Here is a 22,394-nt window from a genome sequence, read left to right on the forward strand (position 1 = left end):
AACCCGAGGTACCACTGTATAGCCACCTTAAGGTCAGTTATGGAGTGTCCCGGGAGACTGAAATGTGCTCTTGCTGATTTTCCCAATATTGCCAGTTCTGATGCCAGGATTTCTGTTTATTCATTCCGCTTAGTTTCCAGTGATGTTTTTAATAGTAGCCTTTTTTGTGGTTCAGTAATGATCTTTTCTCTCCCACCTACCCTTCCTTCCTTTTCTCCTGTGGGGCCAGCCAAAGGTTTGCTGACATTATGTTATCATCTTGTGGTTTGATAACTGATTCCTTCTGCTTACGCTCTGCCATATGCCCAGGATGCCTGCATTGGGGAGGAGGCAGGGGAATGCATCTGGGCACTTGGCACTGAGCACAGCCAGATGGAATCCCACAAAAGAAGCTGCGCTGAGGAGGCAGCCAAGTCAGCAAGGGCTGCTGAAGATCCTTGTAGCTCCCAGAAACAAGCTGCAGAAGCCCAGGATGAAAATCGGCACAGGTGAACTGGGAACTCACTGCCTTGGAACGGTGTGACTTCAGGAAGTAATATGCCATCTGAAATGTTTATAAGATGTGCCAGTTCTGGGGAAATAACTTTGCTTCATGTTATGGTCTATTCACTGGCAAACTGGGGATAATACCATCTATCTTGCCAGCATCAGCACAGATTTCAGGATTGCAAGTGCTCATACAAAGTGACACTTGCTATTGAAATCTTCTGTGAGTACTGTTCTAACACGGGGCTGCTGCTTGTACTAAGTGTTTTGTCTGTGCACGTTACAAACATGAGTTGTTTTATAATTATACAGTGTTGTAAAATACATGTACCATGGCTGCAAGAGAGCTATGATTGGCCAGGACATTGGTCTCTTATAATGTGTGAAGCAGAGCACATGGTAGCTGCTGAAACTAGGAAGTGCTGTGGTACCAGGCAGTGTTGCAGAAAGCACATTATACAGCATGCCTTTTTTGACAGTGCAGCTACATAAGATGCTATATACTTGTTTGACAGCTGACATCAACAGCCTAGATTGGTTTTCTTTCCACCCAGTACTCAAGGCCAGATTAAGGTGGTTGAGGACCCCTAGTGCAGTTCCCAAAATTGGAACCACCTTCCCCTCAAAAAGATCAAATAAGATACCACTAAATAAAGCAATCTGTTATGGAATGAGAAAGGTTTTGAGCATGTGTGGTTTTATAACTCTTCTGTTTGCAAAAAAAAAATTTAAAAAATTGCCAGCTTTGATAAATAATAAAATAATAAATATATACGCTCTGAGCATGTGCAGTTTCACATTTTAAACTTGCTTAATTCATTCTTGCCTTTGCTCACTTTCTACCTTGTGCCAGTCACCAACTCTCAGCCTAAACTAGCTCACATGGCTGTTCAGAGGCTATAGGAGGCAGTATACAATAGCTGCCAAAGGGGATTAAGTGCTTGCATCATAGGCATAAAAGCGTGGTTCCTTTAACCAGAATAAAGCATCTTTGTACTATAAAGGACCATGTTATTCTGCATTTCCCCAGCAAATCAGCACAGCTCCAAGGCTTCCACCAATCTCTATTTGACCTGATTATTGCGTGTTTTAGATGCATAAATTCCACTTAAGTTCCACTGAGTCTACTCTCAGGTTAGTGTGCATAAGTGATTGATTCCTAAGAGGAGTTATCTTAGGCCTGTAGCCTAAGATAACAAAGTAATATTTCATTTTACAAGTGATTTCAAAAAAAACCCATTTAATAGGTAAAATAGTAAGGGAAAGCAAACCATCATAATTTTTCCTAACTGAGCAGTGAAAAAAATAAAAACTGCTCTCCCTTTCCAATGTTCTGCACCAGTGACAAAACTACTAAGATAACCAACAGCCTTTTAAAATGTTATAGAATAATCCTATATTCACTTAGCTGGAAGTAAGCCACGTTTATTGTATAGTAGTATTTGCAGAAATTAACTTCTAGGAAGAACTTGATAGCGGATCAACTCATCTTAGGAAAGATGCATCCTAGTTGCTAGGAAATATTATTATTATTATTATTATTATTATTATTATTATTATTATTATTAATTTCTGTGCTGCGCTTCTGAGGATCACAGGGCATTTTACGAAAATATACCACAGAAACAAACAATAGCCCTCCCCAATTTAAAGGGCCATAGGTTTGTTTAATTAGCCATCGGCTTGGGAGAAGAGGAATGTTTTTGACTGGTACCTAAGGATATGTAATGAAGGTGCCAGGCGAGCCTCCCTTGGGGAGAACATTCCACAAACAGGAAGCCACCACAAAAAAGGCCTGTTTTCGTGTTACTGCCCTCTGGATTTCTTGCAGAAGAGGCACACAAAGAACAGCCTCTGTTGAGGATTCAGGTCAGTTCATATGGGGAGAAGCAGTTCTTGAGGTTTAGCAGTCCTGAGCCTATAACCTTAGGCTATAGTTACTTTGGCGCTAGAACTGGCAAGCTGTAGTTTGAGCTTAGCCCCCCCCCCCCCAATAGGATTTCAGCACCATACCATGGTAGTTTGCAGTATTAGCTTGGAAGGCAAGTGCAAGCCAGTTTTCTGCTTCAGCTGTAATGACAAACTGAGGTTTGAACTGAAAAAGTAGTAACTAATTGAAATGGAGCAGTCAAAGAGAGGAGGCAGTACATGAGCACAAGACTTGCTCACAATCTGAAATCAGTGTTTCTGAGGGATAAATTCCAATTTCTGGTAACTGAAGTTGTGAAGAAGTTGAGGACTACTTGAATCTAATCCATTCTAACTATTATTATTTTTAAAAAATTCATATTGTAACAGAAGAAATTAACTTGGGAAATGCTCACACCACTTTTCAAGACCATAGCAGTAGGATGTGGCCATTAGGGGGCGCTACCACACAAAGAGAAGCTGGAACAATCTCCTTGGCTGTTTTCCAAGGGTTATTAGCCTCTGCCCCAATGAGCCTCCTTAAGGACTCCTTCCCATATTGGTACATTTGGATCTCAATATAAGCCATTGTTACTAACCTACTATGAATGTGTTGATGGCACCTACTTTGCTGCTCTCTGCTAGCATATGGAAGAAAGAAGCCATGCTCCCTGACTTTATATTAGCATTCAAACTGGGAAACATGGTTTGTTTGAACCATAACTAGTAAACCAATAACAAGCCTTTGCTACAGATTATTTGGACCAGGGTTTGTAATCCCTGTGCCTCTTGCTAGTAGGAAAGGAGACCCCGATGAGTACAATATCATATTAACATGTTCCATGTTTTCAAAAGGACCCAAATTGGCTAAAAGGAATCATAAGGGGTAATCCTGTGGATCAGAAATTGCTTAAGTAGCAGCAAGCAGAGAGCAGGAATAAATAGATAGTTCTCCGAAGGGAGAGATGTCAATGGTGAAGTCCCCCAAGGATTAGTTTGGGACCTGTGCTTTTTAACTTGTTCCTAAAAGATGTAGAGCTAGAGGTGAGCATTGCGCTGAAGAGATGCAGGGTTATGATTGAACTACCAGAAGGGAAGGTGCTGTGATTCTTCCCTGTACCGTCAAGAGGTCTGAATAGATGGGGTGATTTTATTATAGAATAGAAAAGATAGTTGGCATGCTCAGAAACTGAAACGAAGAGCTTTCTTCTACCAACCCCTATTTGTTATTTTTAAGTCAACCATCATCTTTGTGCTCCCCACGCCATGCTACCTCACAAAATTAATCTCCTTTAACTCTTAGGATAAGTAGGCAACGATGGAAATGAGCCTGAGGGAAATGTATTTCTTTGTTAACCATAGATTTGGAAAAAAGGAAAACTTCTTGCATACCTACAACAAAAACAGAAAGAACCTCACGCAGTGGAAACTCTTTTAGCAGCTCAAGAGTGCAGGTGAAGGAAGGTGACGCTAACCCTTGACTTCCTAACCAACAATACTTCCGCCACCTCTGCGCTCCTGAAGTTCTAAATTTACTGTTATACCACCAGCTTGTTTTCACTGGATAGTAACTATGAACATTAGGAGGAATGTAATGTAGTGCTTAGGAGATTTCTGCTTGCTTGATGGAACAATCTCCCCTCTCCACATGATGTTATGGGGGCCCCCTGAACTCCACCAGCCAATTTGGGAGGGGTGGGGTAGAGAAGCCCCATTGTGCTGGCTGAAGTCCTTGGATAGGTTTCTGCAAAGGAGACTGGTTAGTTGAATCTGGCCTACTGTCTTTATGTGATCAAATAATATCAGTGGTGTCCTTTTATGTAATGGTTACAGCATATGCAGCTTCAGGGGTAATTGCAGAAGTGGCTTTGGAATAGAATATAATGTTGTTGGCTGGGTGGGTATCCTGCAATTCTCCCCGTGCCTGATTTTATTTGGTTGGAAGAGGGCTTGATTATGACCACTTCTGGTGTTTAACATGTTTTAAGTTACTTATAAGGCATTGTGTGAAGGCATAGATTTGTATGCCTCTAGTACACTGATGAAATCCAGAGCTAAGCATTTGGTCTGGGGCTTATTGGGTTGACTTACAAAGATGCCAGCCTGCATGACATTAGCTTCTGCCCAGATGATTCCTGATTAGAACAAGCAATGGGCCACTGATTGCTGCACACAGATATCGTGTACATATACGAGTATGCAGAAGCTTTTAAAGTGCATTTTAAAAAGGAAGACTACTCAAACATCTGCAGTGGTAGTTCCAAATAAGAAACTGTCCTTGGCAGACTGTTGCCTTTTATCAGGGCTGCTCTTCAAGGGTAAAATGAGACAAATTGCTTTCAGAAATGGATATTTGCCTAGGGACACTTTGAACAAAGCTATTTTTATTCTGAAGGTAGGCTAATATTCTAGTTGTTCTTTGCTCCCCTGTGTGGGGCTTTTAACCTCAATAGTTTTGAAATGGTAGCAGTAGCCATATGTTGAAAAAATAAATAAATAAAATAAAATCAGATCTGCAGTCTCTGATAAACTAGATATTTTTAGAAGCTGGATATATGGTATCCCCTTTAATCTTTCCATACCTCTGACTAGGAAAGATGGATAGCTACCCCTCTGCTTTTCTTTCTTTACAGATAGAAAGGTGGGGAAGCTTTCCTTTCAGAAATATGTGAAGTACTGTCCTTCATCTCAAGGGGCTGAAGATCTTTAACCTTGCAGTTGTTTCGTACCACAAGCCCCGTCTTACCTCTTGTATGCACCCCAAATACTGAACGTGTGGTGAAACATGGAGCAAGGCATTGTCTGTTGAATGCAATGTCTGAGCAGTTTCACATGGGAGGAGGTGGTCATTCAGATGACAAGGTTACAAGCTATTAAGGACTTTATAGAAAATAACCTGCACTATTGAATTGTACTAGGAAATTAAATGGGAGCCAGCACAGATGAAAAAGAACTGGTGCAATGTGTTCTGAAAAGCGAGGACCGCCAGAAACCACTTTGTCAGCTGCATTTTATACCTGGTAAAGTTTCTGAATGCTTTTCAAGGGTGACTCCCCATAGAACATGTTCCAGGAATGAAATCTGGATGTAACCAGGGCAAGATTGGATCTACAAAGTCTAGGAAAGGGCATAACTGGTCCACAAGCCAAGGCTATGCAAATACACTCCTGGCCACAGCTGCCATCTGGACTTCTAGGAACAAGGCTGGGTCGAGGAGCACTCTCAAACAGCCCACCTGATCCTAAGGGGAGTACAGCCCCAGCTGACACAGGTCAAATTTCCAAGCCAGGACCAACTCTTCTGTTGGCCATTGTCTGAAGTAAGCCTCTGATTGTTAGTCCACAATCAAACCATCACTTTAATCAGAACTGTGGAGGTGAAAGAGACCTTGAGGGCCATCCATTCTAACCCCCAGCATACTGTTTTATGCTGTATTACTGTTTGTTGCTTTGTTGTGAGCAGCTTAAAGCACCTCCAGCCCATGGGCCTAATTGGACCTACCAAGCCACACCCACCTTCCCTGCACCTGATGTCATTGATGGCATGAGTCCCAGGAAGGTTCAAGCTGCAGCAAAGGAAGAACAGGATTCTTCCTTTGCTGCCATGGACTGAAGTCAAAATCACCTGACATATCAGGTGCCTGACAGGTGGATGGCCTTGTCCACCCATCAAAATTGCCCACAGAGGGCTGGGCGCTTCTGGGTCCGTTCCTCTAGCTGGATCCAATTCCCTACCCCTGGCTTGGAGCATATGGAAATACAGTAAGGTGGGATATAAGTTATTGTAATAAATTAAATCAAATCTCAGATTACTTTGTGTTTGAAGGCCAGTCCAGTATTGAGGAGTGCACATGTCTGGATCCCGTTTCTCCTGACTGCATATTTCATTCTGCATTGTGTTTTTGTTTTTAAATTAGTTTGGGGAAATCATACTATGTGTTTCAAACCATTTACTGTAGAATAGCTGTACTGGATACTGCTCTGGAGCAAAATGGAACAAGGCCAGTGTGTGACTCATCCAAAGACTGAAGTCGCATGACTATTGTGTGCACCAGAGGATCACATTTCTGGTGAACTGGTTGCCAGATTGGTCTGTTGGTGGCAAATAGTGCAGGTCAGCAGAGTTAAGTTCGCTGCCTGACACTTCGTGTTTTGTGCTTGCGACAAAAAGGTTTCAGTTCTGCACTGTTCCATCTTCCTCATAAGTGCTCACCCATTCCCAGACCGAGCCTTATATGTGTATTATATCAACAGGTGTATTGTAACAACAGGGACGTGGGTGGTGCTGTGGTCTAAACCACTGAGCCTCTTGGGCTTGCCGATCAGAAGGTCGTGGTTCGAATCCCTGTGACAGGGTGAGCTCCTGTTGCTTGGTCCTAGCTTCTGCCAACCTAGCAGTTCGAAAGCACGCCAAAAAGTGCAAGTAGATAAATAGGTACTGCTTTGGTGGGAAGGTAAACAGTGTTTCCGTGCGCTGCTCTGGTTTCGGTGTTCCATTGCGCCAGAAGTGGCTTCGTCATGCTGGCCACATGACCCGGAAAAACTGCAGACAAATGCCAGCTCCCTCGGCCTGTAAAGCGAGATGAGCGCTGCAACCCCAGAGTCGTCTGTGACTGGACTTAACTGTCAGGGCCCTTTACCTTTAACAACAGGCTGGTCCTGTGCAGGGTTAGGTATGCCCAAACACATCACATTGTTTTGCAATCTAACTCAGTCTTGGAACAGTATGCAGGAATCAAACAGCCAAGGTACATAGGAAACTACCTTACATTGAGTCAAGCCATTGGCCCATCTAACTTAGGGGACATTCCCAATCCTACCTGGAGATGCCGGGGAATGAACCTAGGACCTTCTGCTTGCAGAGCAAATGCTCTACCACTGAGCAGATGGATTTCCCTCAGTACTTAGCAGATCAGTGCTGTACTCTGATATTGAATTAATAACACACACACTCCCCCTTGGTAATAAAGACTGTTTGGAATCTCAGTCTGTTTTACTGATAGCTCCCTGCAGAGAAATGACCCTGCAGGTGGCAAAGCCAGGCTATGTGAAGGATGTACATTTTGTAGTTTTCCCCATTGGGCTTGTGGAGAAAGTTAGAATCATCACTGGGGAAGAAAATGTGTGCTTTGTACAAGACATTGGGTTCAGGGCTCAAAACCAATCTGCTGTAGCAGGTTGTGTGAGGGAGGAGCGGAATTCTAAACTTGAGTCTTGCGCAATTTGTAAGGTGTTAAATGTTACATTTCTTACTAGTAATCTTACCAATAAAACGTTAACTGTAGACTAAGCTTGCATTTGAGATTGAAATTACATGTTACCTTTTAAAATATAGCAATTCTGGTCTTCTTTTTCCTTGCAGGTCGTCCCTTTCAAATCAAATTTTATTAAACGGTCACAGACCAGACCAGATTAACTCGTACAGCTAGTCAGCAAAGCATAACATCGGAAAAAACAAAGGACAATTTCAATACAGATTAGGCCATAACAGTCGTCCCTTTCTAAATGAATGTTTATTACTGTAATAGGGATGTTGTTGCACTGAGTTTAATTACCTCCGCCTTTGTTGTCTTCCAAGAGGGAACTTGTAGTTCCACGTGTCTGATCACTGCTGCAGGAGAAACTTGTGCCGGGTCCTGTGATGGCTAACAGCTGCATTGCTACTCTGCAAGTGCTTACATGGGAATAAAAAATAGACAAAACAAACTTCCCCATTAACGTAGCTTCTCTTTCCTTCACTATACCGGTAATTTCCCTTGTTTTGGAGTGCAGAGAGACTGCTTGAGGGGACAGTGGGATCTTGCCACACAGGGCTGGAACTAAGCCACAAAATAATGGTCAAGCAGGTGTGATTAGTCATAAGACTGTTCTTGTTATCACAGGCCAATGCTGAAAACAAGATGTATTAACCATATTGAATTACAGAAAGGGCAGAGAGGTCTGCCCCTTAACCTCTTCTGATGGACTCAAAACAGCTACCCCTGTTTTTTGTTTTTACTGTGTTTTTGTTTTTACTGTTCTGTTTTTGTTTTTAGAAATCTTCTCCCAGCATGACTCAGCTAAAACTGGGAGGAGTCAGGTGGGTGTAGGGCTTATACATTTCAGGAAGTCTGCCCCTTCTCCGTTATTCAAGCCCTGCCTGAACTGCCTTCAGACTCATTTTCCAGTAACTTCAAATGTACATTTGGATTGTTCAGGTATGCATTGCCAAAAGAGGAAATGTATCACTGGAAACAGATGACACAGAACTGCATAAAATTTGCATACCGTATTTTATATGCATAGATGCAAATTTAGAAAATTGCTATAACCGGAACAGAAATGCACGCGCGGTAGTGGGGAGCTTGTGTGACCAAGTGTGCCTGCGAGTCTTAGATCATGTCATATTTGAATGGGACAGCCCTCTAAGTAGACTCTGGACTTCTATTGCCACCCCCAGTAAAGTAGGACACACAATCACCTCTCGTCCACTCCAGACGACATTTCTCCCCCCCCCCTTTTAAGCCCACGAGTAGACACGATAACCAGATCATCAGGATCTGCACCAAGACCTGGGCGACCCTCTCGTGGCCGTGTATGGCAACAATACGAATTCTACAAGCACCCCACAGCAGTTGTGAAGTGTAATGGGGGTGGGAGTGGGGAGAAGGCGACGAGGCGAGAACAGGCAGCGCTTGCTGGGCAAGAAGAGCAGCCGCTTGAACGAGGGGACGGACGGAGGGAGGGGCTTCTGAATGAAAGCCAGGCCGGCCTCTCAAATAATGGCAGCGTCCAAACGAGCCTTCTCCGTGTCCTTCCTCCCGGCTGCAACAAACCCAGCGCTGTTCTGGCTTCTGGAAGCCAGGCGGGGCGGCGGAGGGGGGTTGGCCCTCCCACCCCAGCCCGATCCCCCAGCCCGGCCTTTGTTGCTAATCTTTTAATCTGCTCCGGAAAGGGGGAAACCTAGGGAGGGTTGGAAGCAGCAGCTGCAAGCTACCCCCGCAAATCTCCGGCTTCGGCCAACGGCCTCCCCCCCCCCTCCCCTGGAGCTTGCTGCGGCGGCGGCTGCAGCGATGTCTCCGTCTCCTCCTCTCTCTCACACACACACCCCAACTCAACCCCCCCCAGCTCACGTGACCAACAACCCGGCCAGTTGAGCACCGGGAGGGAGAGAGCGAGCGAGCCCGCGGAGCCGACGCTGCAACAACAATAAAGAGCGGCAAAAAAAAGAAAAGGGAGGCCGGCGCGCGAACAGAACGTTCGGCGGGCAAAAAGTGGCGCGCGCGGCGGTATCGGCCGCTGCAAGGCAAAGCAGCGCGTCGAGCTGCCTGCAGGGGAGAGAGAGGAAAAAAACCCTCAACTCCTCCTTCCTTTTCGTCCGCTCGTCTGTTCCTGGGCGGGTGGGCCGCCCCCTTTCGGGGCTCGACGGCTCCCTCCACACACGCCCCACCAACCAGAGGATGGCGGATCGACGACGGCTCTTGCTGCTGCTGCTGCTGCTGTTGTAAGGGCAGCCCTGGGGAGCAGGAGCGGCTGCCCCAGGAGCAGCAGCAGCAGCGAGAAGGCGGGGAGGAAGCCAGCCGGGGCTTGGCGGGAAGATGGCCAACGAGTCGCTTCAGGTAAAAAGGAAAACAAACCCCCACCCGAGTCCTCGCTTTTCCTGCGCGGGGTGGCGCGCAGCCTGAGGAGGATTCGGTGGTTGGGATGCTGGGGGGAAAGAGAGAGAGAGAGCCGCCGGTCTCTGCGCGCCTCGGGAGTGCAGCTGAGGAGGGGCTGCGCGAGCTCCCCCACCTCCTGCTCGCTTCTCTCCCCCCCCCCATCGCGGTCCAGATGGTGGCGAGAGTCGCAGCTGCCGCCTGTGCTCCCGAGGCCGGATCCCGGCGCTGGTTTGGCTAACCAAAAGCGGGGCGGCGGAGTGGGGACGGACTCAGATGAGCCATGCTTCCTAGATATGGGTCGGATGGGTTTGAACCTCGACAGAGCCGGTTTCTGATTCCTGGTTAGCCACCAGCTTGTAGGGTGGCAAGTCACCGTGTATCTCTCATCAGTTCTATTTTTTAAAAAAGAAAGTAATAACTTGGGATACTTCATGATCACGTGGTGTTGGCCGCCGATAGCGAAGCTCTTGCGCATGAAGTACTACTAAACATTTAAATAATAATGAATCCTTTCATCTTTTCGGTGTGGATGGGCAAACCAATCCAGGACTTTAATGTGCTCTTCTTCTGCATCCTGTCACTCATCAATTTAAGTCTCAAGATGCCCGATGTGTAAACCACTGCGTTAGATAGGCTTTATTTCTTGGGTGCAGTGGGTGTGTGTGTCTCTCTCCATTTATTTAACCTAGCCCCTTTTATGAGCCTGCCTTCAAAATTGGGAACCCTGGCCCCTTCTTGCTGGTGATCCCAATGTGCTGAAAGAGATTGCCTCCTAGTTGTGAACCTTCAAAAAGACCTTTCTTCCAGGTCATTCTAGAAATCTTGGACACTTCCAGGTCTTTCAGAAGTTGTTTAAACTTGGCAGTGAGGTGGCCAAGTTTGCTGGTGGTAGTAAATCATTCAGCGTTGTCATAACAAAAAGAGATTGTGAAGAGCTCCGAAATGACCTTTCCAAAACAAAAAGAATAGGCAGTAAAGCAATACATGTCAGAACAAAATAAACAAACAAACAAATCCTTAATTTCACATATATGCTCATGTGGTATGTACTGATGGTGACTATTGGGGTTGTATTGTAGTTCTATGTACATGTACATGTCCACCCGACGTGTGGCAGCTATGAAAAAGGCAAATTTCATGTTAGGGATCATTAGTGAAAGGAATGGAAAATAAACCTGCAGGTGTCCCAATGTCATTATAGAAATCTGTGCTTTGGCCACATTTGGAATGCTGTGTACAATTCTGGTTGTCTTGCCTCAAAAAAGGTATTTTAGAGTTGGGAAAATGGTTCAAAAAAGGGGAACCAAAATGATAAAGGGGGTGGAATGACTGTCCTATTAGGAAAGCTTGTAGTGTTTGGAACTTATTAGTTTGGAGAAAAGGTCACATGATAGAAGTTTATGCAATTATGCCTATCGTGCAGAAAGTGGTTAGGGGAAAGTTTTTCTCCCTCTCTCCTAACACTAGAACTTATGGCCATCCAGTGGAGCTGAATGTTGGAAGATTCAGGACAGATAACAGAAAATACTTTTTTGTGCAGCACATTATTAAACTATGGAATTCTCTCCCATAAGATTTAGCGAAGGCCACCAACTTGGATGGCTTTTAAAAAGGACACAACACCTGCGTTGAAGAGAAGACTATCAGTGGCTGTTACCTATCATGGTTTGGTTCTGCCTTCACAGTCGGAGGCAATAATGCAGCCTTTCTCAACCTGTGGGTCCCCAGATGTTGTTGAACTACAACTCCCATCACTCCTAGCTAGCAAGGCCAGAGCTCAGGGGTGATGGGAGTTGTAGTCCAACAACATCTGGGGACCCGTAAGTTGAGAACCGCTGCAATAATGCTTCTGAATACCAAGTGCTGGAAACTCCAGTGGGGGGGCACAGTCACAGGGCTCTTATGCTCAGGTCTTGCTTGTGGGTTTCTGACAGGCATATGGTTGGCCACTGTGAGAACAGAATTCTAGACTAGATGGGCCATTGATTATTAGCCTGTGCTAGCTAGGTTGTGTCCAAGAACCTTTACACGTCTCTCTCTCTCACATTTTGTGGTTGTTGGCCTTGGTGCCAGCTTCTTTCCCTGTTACCTCACTTGTCTGTTTGGATTTATTGTTTCTGTCTGTGTGCCCATGGGAGCCCTCTTCAGATGAGAGTTTTACAATCATAAAGAAATGCCGAAGTGAGACTTTTAATCAGGGAGGCATGCAGCAGAGCTCTGTGGGAGGAAGCACTTTGCTTAAAGGGAATTCTGCTTGCCAGGCAAGCGTCCTTCGGGGCTTTGTGATCCTGTGTTGAATCCATGGAATTGAGCCTGCCAAGGAGTTCCAGGGGACTCTGCCTGTGAGGCTACCTGTTGACTGGTATGTTGAAGGGCTTTCTGGAACTGCAGGCTGGAGACCCTGTTCCCTGGCAGAGATTGTCTGGCAATAGGTTGTTTTGGAAATAAAGGCATTTGCAACCTTTCTCTTTAAAGTAAATTGCAAGATAAGGAGGACTCTGGCCAATATATGATTTTGCTGCTTGTTTGTTTAAATGATCATTGCCAGCTTAAAAGATCAATGCACTAAAACCATTCCTCCTTGCCTGTACAGCTAACAACTTTTCAATTATTAAAGATACAGTGCTGATAATAAAATCCATTACTGTCAGCCCCCTTACCTTGCACTGTCAACAAAGTCCATTGAGCTAAAAGGGATAGAAAGATCAGATTAAGCTTTCGCCCTGACATTGCATTTTGTATTTTGTTCAGCTTGGATGCTTGAAATGAAGAACAAACAATATATTTTTTTCTCAGGTAGCGCATTTCAATAGGTCACAGGGCAGAGTGAGTTCTTGCAGGTGACAAACGGTAGGGAAACAGCAATAAAAGTGTTGAGTTATAAGATGATTTTTAGTCCCTTAAAATGTTGCACCCGTGCAGAAGGACATGTGAGAATATACTCAGTTAATGGCAAAACTGGATGCATGTAACAGTTGCCATTTCTTAAAATGAAAAGAAGCTTCAAAGTTCTGTAACTGGGGGTTGGGGAATGGGAGGAGACTAGAAAGGGGAGGGGGCGGCTTAAACCTTTTTAGTCTGGGCAAAATAGTCAGCTGTGAAAGTTAAATACCCTCTTTCCCTTTCTGCCCCTTCTATCCACTCCCAGTTGTGGTACCCTTGGATTGCTTTTCACTTTACCATGTCAGGAAAATTGTTCATATGTACATCTAGTTTTGCCTGTAGCCTTTAAATAGAAGGCACCCCAGATTTCCACTTTACAACATGATGGAAGTATCTTCCATATTTGTAATTTTTCAAAAATTTTTCAAAAAGTTTTAACTCATGCTGCAGTTTGGATGTACAGATTTGGATGTAATACATTTTCACTTATGAATCTAACTTTCGCAACTAAAAATAATGTATAACATCTTTCAGCTAGAAAACTTGACTAGCTTCTATATCGTCTGTGAGCATATTTATGCACACTGTGAAGCATTGTGGATGAGACATTGCTTAAATTCCGGGTCAAATGTCAGCTCTTCTGCAGATTCAAATCTTAGCTCTTTGGTCTTCCATAATGTACTGTTCACTAACAAATCCCAGGCTTAGAGTGAAACATGAAAGTTTAGGGGATTTAAAGGGTTTTGGGGTTTTTTGGCAACAGTTTGAAATTGTTTAATTTTATTTACAGAATTCAGTGTTTCAGATGCTTGAAGGCTGGTTGGTGAGATGGCAGGCTATAGTTTAATAACCAGACTACATTGCTATGCATACATGGGATTAAGGCTGCAGTGCATGTGTACTTTACCTACCTACCTACCTACATAATTTAATTTGTATAACACCTTTCCACAGTTCTATCCATGATCAAGGTGGCTTACAACATGAAAAAATACATAACTCCGACATAACAAAAATAATAATAAACAACAAATAAAACATTAAAAAAACAACACACCCCACAACTAAACTGAACAATTGCCACATAAATCATGAGCGGATCTATAATAAAGATACAAAAAAACAGTCGCAACAACCCCCAAACAACACCCTTACCCAACAGTCTGTTCAGCAGCCTCAGCTTTTGTATTTAGGAGTATGGCCCCACTGAACACAGACGGCCTTGTTTCTAAGAAACATGGATAGGATATCACAAACCGGAAAGCAAAACTGAGAAACAAAATGATAACTGATCTTACTGAAACTGACTGATTTTTCAAGAAGAGAGGTAAAAATCAAAAAGCAGAAAGTAGCTGGGAGCCTTTAAAAGCTATTTCAGGATTTTGAGCCTGCAAGTGCTTATGCACTCTCTTATTTTGCCCATTTGAGGAAGTTCTGCTGACTGAGGCCATCATGTGAGTTGAAGTGAGGGACATGGCTAAATACACATGGGACTTTTAAGATAGCGGGCTCGAACTAGTGCTATATATGTTAGAGGCAGGGTCAGGGTGGTGGAGGAGATAAAAAGTACAAGTTGATTTAATAAGACGAGAATCTGAACTGTGCTGACTATCCTTGAAACTCCCCCAAATCCTATCAGAACAGGTTGAGGAGATTAGTTACAGAAACAAACTGGGAATCTTTGGTGCAAGCTTGTTTCCATGTTGCCTTTTTAAAAAAGTTAGTGTGACACTAATTGTTTGGATTGCAATGTAAATTTTAAGCTTGATGTAGAGTCCTTGGGAGCCTGGGAAAGGGTGAATTATCTGTTCATTTTTCACTCTGTTGTGAGAGCAGGGGGTGGGGGAGGGACTGCATTCCTAATCTAATAGGGTCTGGGGAGTGTCATAATGCTTAGCATTTATACAGTACTTTAAAAGTGTTCAAAGTGCTTCACATGCTTTATCAATAATCCTTAGCTTGCAGCAGGGGATGGGGGAACTTATGACTCAGTGCAGAACAGCCTATCTGCTGAATTCATGGCTAAGGAAAGGTTGGAACAGGAGCAGTTTGCACTGCTAGCCACTATGCTATGCCAGCTGTCAGATAGAATGAAACACTGCATGGATTTGTATGTCCTTCTTCTGCACGGGTATGCCAATCTTCTCTGCGGTGTTCTAGCTTCAGCATATGTGCTAAAACAGGAAAGCATGCGTCAGTGGGCAGAATTGTGTGTGGAGGACTTATGTACCAGTGTGCCTCCATTAGGAAGTGCCCAGTTTATTTCAGAGGCAAACCTGACTCAAAGTACACGGACACCTGTGCAAGCACACATTCTTCATCCCTAAAACTGCAGTCTGAATAGATATGTATTTACATCATTTGACAAATGAGCTACCAGAATGAGTGGGGAGTGGAAGGAGGATAATTTCCCTCAGATGTACCTTCTGCTGGTGTCTTTAGGCCAATTTACAATAGCTAAGCCAACTATGATTTTGTTTCTTTGGGTGTGGGTATATCAGTGTTCTCTTTGTCATATACATGTGCAGACATACGGTAAATTATCTCTCCTTTAAAACTGACTTAAATCAGAGTAACTTAGCTAGAGATTACACCCTAAATTAGAGTACCTTCTGTATGAATCTTCTCATTCTTGTTTGAGGAGGATACTTGGGACTCTTGATTATAAAAGGCACTGTCGATACCCACAATTTCTTGGAAAACATACCTTTATCTTCCATTCATGATGAGAAAACCTTTTTAGATAACCCCATCTCCTAGAAGAAATTGACAATGTTCTTTAAAAATTGAAACCACATAAAGCCCCTGGAACTGATGACTTTGCTGTCTGAGTTTTATAAACAATTCAAAGAAACATTATTACCATACGGTATATGGTCCGCCTATTTAATGACCTAATGAGAGTAGCACCCCTCCCCTAGTTACAATCTTGGTACCACTCCAAGTAACTATCCCAAAACTATTTAAAGACCACCAAAAGGTAGAATATTTTTGGCCAATCTCTCTTATTAAGCAGTATTATAAAAATTTTATGTCGGTGCTAGTCAACAGGATTCAGATATTTTTACACAAACTAATAGCCCCAGTCCAAGCGGGTTTTGTCCTCCATCGAAGCACCACTGAACCAATCAGAAAACTTTAAAACATAATCACACATAGTAAATAGACAACCTTCTCAACCTCTCAGTAGTCATGGCCTTTGGCATTCTGAAGGCCTTGGACTGCCTAGAGTGGGACTACTTGCTGGCAGTCCTATCTGATCTGGATGATCTAAATTTAAACTTAAACATAAATTATTATCTTCACTTTGAACCCCACTCCCAAATTCCACTCCAAATTATTCAATATACCAACACTTTATATTGTTTCAGTGGTAACATAAAATAGGAAAATGACTATTACTCATACTAAATCTAAGTGGGTTCTTCTAAAAACAAAAGGCACTGTTTGCTGGTTGATATTGGAGCGTTGCTTGTGATATCGGAGAGAGGAAAGCACTGCGAGTGACCACAGAAGCATTGCTTTAGAAAAACCATACAGTGTTGCAGAATGCAATGCTGTACAGAATGTTCCTAGAGGTAGAGCTACTAAGCTTGAGTGCATTTGCTTAATGGAAGTGCAGTCAGGTGCATACGTATGGCCTTTCTTTGGTGTACTCCGTGTTTGGTTTGTTGTATCAATAAACTTACACAAAGCTGTGCGTATGTATTTTTCTTCCACCCTCAGCCAAATTGCATTAATGGCACTGCTCTTATTTTGAGTCCCTCCTGGTGTGGATGGAAATGGAAAAGCTACTCTGTCCAGCAGGTGCATGTTGCTACATAATGTTCAAGCATGTCCCTAAGCTTCATGTTCCAACAGAAGAAGGAAATGTGACCTCTAAGCTGCTGTACCTTATCCAGCGCAGCTGCTGGGCAGCTAGGTGGATTTACAGTATGCTTCAGAGGAATGGTTTTGTGTTCTTCCCGAGCTTATGCTTTTGCCAGTGTTGTTGCTAATTAATTCACTAATACAGCCAGAGTGCAGTGTCTTTATGAGAGCCACATGGGTCTCACCTATTGCATCCTTTGAAGCCTTCTCTTCTGAGGTGACTGACATGTGAACTAAACCTAAGAATGTGTTTGGTCTGGTTTATTGGAGCCAAACCTCCTCTTGATTTGGAGGGAAAGTTAAATTACTGCTTTCCTTCCATGGCTGGTTGTGCATTCGGAAGTGGTGGCTGCTAGGTGCTTATTAGTGTCACAGTTGCGTGGTGACTGCTGCCATGGATAGAGGCTGAACTCTGTCTGGAGCTCTCACTGGGGAGGCTGAGCAGAACCAGTGTGTGTAATTGCTGGGAATGGCACTGAATCTATCTTATTAATTCACCAAGGGGAGAAAAATAGGTTTGTATGTGAATAATTCAGATTGAAATAATGGAGAGAATTGAAACGTTCTTCTGTGGGGCTACATAATCCTTTGTTTTCCCAGATTTCTTCTTCAAAATATGCAGTGTTGTGGCTTAGGAGGAAAGAGGTGTGTGAAAACACTTGGGACAATGGTTCTCAGGGTGTGTGTCTGTGTGTGTGAGAGAGAAACTGAAAAGCAGGTCCAAATGGAGCTGCCCTAGTGGTGCAAACATTGGCAGAAGTCCAGCAAATGGTGTTCAATCTGCTCCTGTTCTGATGAAAGCTCCTGGATAAACCTTGCACAAATCAGTTCACATATTTCTATACATTTACATTTAAACCAGTTTGAAAATGCTTTCATTGTTGTCTCCCATGGAACCCTGGAAATTGTAATTTTGTGGAAGTACTAGGATTTATTTGTTACAGCACAGAATAGCCTGTACATTTTCAGGGTCCTTTGGGTGGAAGCCATTATGATTAAATTTCGCTTGAAATTGGCTTACATGTAACCCTTGCAATGCAATTCTTCACATATCTACTTGGAAGTAATTCCCAGGGAGATAATTGGGACTTACTGTCAGGTAAGTGGGAAAGGGATTGCATCCTTTATCTTTTTAGGCCACAGGGAACATGATAGACGTGCTCCTTTTTTCTAATACCATGCAATAAGGAGATAGCTACCTCAGCAGTTGCCCACATTTAACTGAATTTCTTTGCAATTTTTTTAACTGAAAAAACACATTCAGCTTTATTAGTGTTGGTGCTGTTTTTCTCCCTTTGTTTTCTAAGGTTACTACTTAGAAGCCTGGGACTTGAAAGGCCTCTGGATATTTCCCTAACAAGTGCCTCCCATTGGGCTTAACCATGTACTTTTCTCAAGTTTGCTACTCTTAAGTAGTTTTAAAAGGTGGCTGAATGAAAAGCATGCATGTAGTTATGTTAAATTCTTGAGAATAATCTTTTGGAGAATATTCTCAAGAATATTCTTGATTAATGAGGTGTTGTACATTTAAAGCAGCTGTGTAGACGACACAGAATTTACGGTTTGTGGAGAATATTCTCTAGAGAATTTTCTAGCAGAGAATATTCTCACCTCACATCACTACATGTATGTACTGTTGAGGCTGACCAGTGAAAAACTGAATTGTCAGCAGCAATAGATCATCTACTACCTGCCTGAAGAGGAAAGGCAAAATATCCAGGTCCCTTCTGAGTCTCAGTTAAAATACTGCATGGCTGTGCAGTATACAATGTCCCTTTTATCTCAGGCCCAAACTTTATTTGGCAGTGACATGCATCTGCCTCCTCCCAACATTTGTTTGTCTTTCACAAAGAGTGCCCCCCTCCCTGCATAGATGTGAAAGCAGCTGAGAAGGGGATATTAAAAAGAAACTCAGATGCACCATTCCTGAGATTTAAAACAAATAAGAAATGGTGGAGTGGGGGGGGGGAGAGGCATATAACTCCACCTGTCCTTTAGGCCTTGGTCAGAAGCATAACTTAACTCCCGGATCTTTAAAACTAACCTGGATTATTTTCTTTTTCAAAGCAAGGGCAGAAGAGTCTGAACGTAATGCATGCAAATAACAAATGCTTGGAAGTGCTCCTCTAAAGTGTACAGCGTAAAAGAAACCATGCATTTAAGGGACTCATTGAAGGTTATACATCTCTATGGCAGCGTACGCAGGGTGTGGGTAGAGTTCCTGGTAAGGACCAACTGAGTTGCACTTATGCTAAGAAGCTGTGAGTCCCAACAGTTCCTACTGTGTACTTGCACGCAACTTTTTGCAAGTCCTACATGAGAATATTTTCAGTCTTTTCGTTCAGGCGGTTCTTGATCTGAAGCAAGCCGTTCAGGATAAACTTGGCTTTGCTATTCCTTTACCAGATCCCTTCAGGAATTTTTTTCTGGAATGTGGGACTAAAGAGTATGTCCCTGTACTGTAGTTTCATTCCATGTGATGCAAATTGTAAAATAATAAAATGACAATATGTAATTAAAGATGCAATTAAAAAATCATATAGCACCTAGCACAGCACATTACAGTTTCTACAATGGGCAGAAAAATAATTAATTAGCTTTCTAAACCACCTGCAATTTTCAGGCAGGCCATGGGGAAAAGATTGGGGAGTAAGCACCATTGGAGACAATGTCATTGAAGATGGTAGGATTTGAGTAGAAAATAACGGGTTAATTAAGTGCGAAGTTGGGAGATCAGGATTTGCTGGATAAATAATTTGATCTAGAAAACAAGAAGGGGAGGTTCGAGGAAGTCAAAGGACGATGGTTTGGAAACTAGGTTTTGAAAATTATGTGTTTTTAATATTGTCTTTTTTGTGCTTTTTTTTCTCTTCTTTTTGTTTGCATAAAATGGAAAATTTTCATAAATATTTATAAAAAAAAAGAAGATGGTAGGATTTGTTTCCAAGTAAATATGCATAGGATTGTGCGGCACAACATCTGAAAGCTGCCCAGGACAGAGAAGAATGTGGTTGTTTTTAACCAGTAAGCAGGCCAGGTGACATGTCTCAAGACAACTTTAATCAGTCAGGAAATGACCTTATTAGTCACCTTCCTTGTTAGCAGTGGGCTCTGATTTCCATCAAGAAATTTCACGTCTTAAAGAACCAGCTTTTGGTTCTTGTTTAGCTGCGTTTAGACCTTTTATCTTGTGGAACTATTTCTTAGTTTCTTTTCATTTTTATAGAGAAATTGATTAGACCTGAATTTCAGGTCCTCTGTACATTGTCAGGCTTAGCATTGCTTATGTACAGAGGGATCTTGGAATCTGCATGAGATAATGGCCTATAATGCAGAAGGCCAATGTTCATGGAAACAAAATAGTTATTTGCCATTCTACTTCTGAAGAAATGTCAAGTGATGGTCTGTCTTCACTTAGACTTTGGTTAGGAGTCTAGTGGCTTGAATTTGGGGGGGGGAGTGGGATTTCAACACCGCTACTGATACATCTGTGTAGCACCCTGTTCATCTTTCCTTTTGTTTATCTGTTGCTCCTCAAGTCCAAGGATCCCCAAGCTACTACTTCCTCAGTGTCTAACAAAGGAGAAAATAGAAAATAGAACAAGTATAAAATTTATGTCGGTGTGGGCAAATCTACATAGTGTTAATAACTTTTTTCAGTCACCAATAATAAATTCCCATGTCACATATTTTGCATACTCCCACCTGTGTCAGTGTATGAGGTTGTCAGTATTTTTCCTAAAATGGAAAAACAGGTCACTTAAGTGTGACCGTGTCATGCCTCCATCCGCATTCCCAGAACCTGCTTGTTAACAAAGGTTCACCCACGTATTTGTTTTCACATTAGAAAACATACCAAATCCTTGTACACAAAAAGAGAAGGAAGATAATGCGAACTAGCAGAACCTTTCCTGTATGACCCTTAAAACCTCTGCCACCAGATCTCCCAGTTATTTTTTTGTAAGCTTGAGGGAGTCTGAAGAGCTGTGGGGAGCAATTGTTAAAAGGAAGGTTTAGGTGGGGTGGGGGAGGATAGGCAGTGAATGAATGCAGGATTGAGCCTGCTATGTTGGCTTGAAATTCAAGGGGCTGGGACTACCAGCAGGGTAACTAAGCCCTTTGCACCTGATTCAGTCTCTTCCATTAATTGGAACTGAAACCAGAAACCTGGTATCTTGTAATGCTACACCAGGGCTGTGAAAAAACTGCTGCTGGGAGCTTAAGCAATTCAGAGAGAGGGAGAATAGGGAGCATATGTGCCCACAAAGGGCCTTGCCTGTAGGCATGTTTTGAATGTACATGCTTAGTGCAGAACCTTGCCTGCGTATGCAGAGAGCTGTGTACATGGCGTACAGTATACTCAAAGCTTTGCAATGCTTCCCGCAATAAGGCAGAGAGAGAAGTAGCTGGGGTCTTGGTGTGTGTGTGTCTGTGTGTCTGTGTGTAGGTAGGGATGAGACTCTTCCTTGAATACAAAGTACTTCTTGTTGCTAGGGTTCCCTCTGTTCTTAGGGAGCCATTTTGGTGGCCCAGTAGCAAAACCAGGCTAAAACTTTCCAAGGCGATTGCTGTTTTGTGGACAGGCTGAGTGTTGTCTTTATGCCTGTGCATAAAGTGCTTTGCACTTTGAGAACCCAGTGAGCATGAGCAGTTTTTCCTGCCCAACATTTCATGGACGAGGTTCTGATCAAAGTACAGTACTTTTCCATGTATAAGACTAGAGGTTTTTTTACTTTAAAATAAGGTTAAAAATCTGGGATAGTGCATATGCCCATTGTCGGATAGTGCATATGCCCATTGTCTAAATTTGGGGTCCCCAAAAGCAGGGGACATCTTATATATGGGGGCATCTTATACACGGAAAAATACAGTAATTACATTCTTCAATCCCTGGACTTGGATTCATTCAGTTGTGTGCTGGATAAGAGGAATAGGAGGCAGTTTTTTTATAAGATATTTATAAAGATTTTTTATAATATTACAATAAAATTAAAAAAAAAACCAAAATAACAAAAATACAGAATAAAGAAACTTTTTAAAAAAAGAACACACATAAATTTTCAGTTACTTATCTTCTTTTAACTTGTTTCCCGGACCTCCTCATACCTCCCTTTTTTGTATTCCACCCCAAATTGTTAGTTCAGCAAATCCTTACCATTATATTATTACCTATTTATAATCCTTTTTTTCATATTCTCTTAAAGCATTACAGCTGGAAACCACTTAATTTCAATCCAACATCATTCTAACACTCATTAATTTTACAATATTTCTGTAAATAATCTTTAAATTTCTTCCAATCTTCTTCCACCGACTCTTCTCCCTGGTCTCGGATTCTGCCAGTCATTTCTGCCAATCCCATATAGTCCATCACCTTCATCTGCCATTCTTCCAAAGTGGGTAGATCTTGTGTCTTCCAATACTTTGCAATAAGTATTCTTGCTGCTGTTGAAGCATACATAAAAAACGTTCTGTCCTTCTTTGGCACCAATTGGCCGACAATGCCCAGAAGGAAGGCCTCTGGTTTCTTCAGAAAGGTATATTTAAATACCTTTTTCATTTCATTATAGATCATTTCCCAGAAAGCCTTAATTCTTGGGCACGTCCACCA

General features: G+C 42.8%; 1 protein-coding gene across 1 annotated transcript in view; it reads left to right on the plus strand.

Annotated features, from left to right (window-relative positions):
• Positions 1 to 9,698: 9,698 nt before the first annotated feature.
• PKN1 (protein kinase N1) overlaps positions 9,699 to 22,394 on the plus strand; it is a 64,617-nt gene continuing 51,921 nt past the window's right edge. The window contains exon 1 of the mRNA XM_053376316.1: positions 9,699 to 9,991. Coding sequence (XP_053232291.1) covers positions 9,971 to 9,991 — 21 coding nt within the window. The 5' untranslated portion in view covers positions 9,699 to 9,970. The remainder of the gene's footprint in view (positions 9,992 to 22,394) is intronic.

This window comes from Podarcis raffonei, chromosome 2, assembly GCF_027172205.1.
Source record: "Podarcis raffonei isolate rPodRaf1 chromosome 2, rPodRaf1.pri, whole genome shotgun sequence".
In the NCBI taxonomy this organism is placed as follows: domain Eukaryota; kingdom Metazoa; phylum Chordata; class Lepidosauria; order Squamata; family Lacertidae; genus Podarcis; species Podarcis raffonei.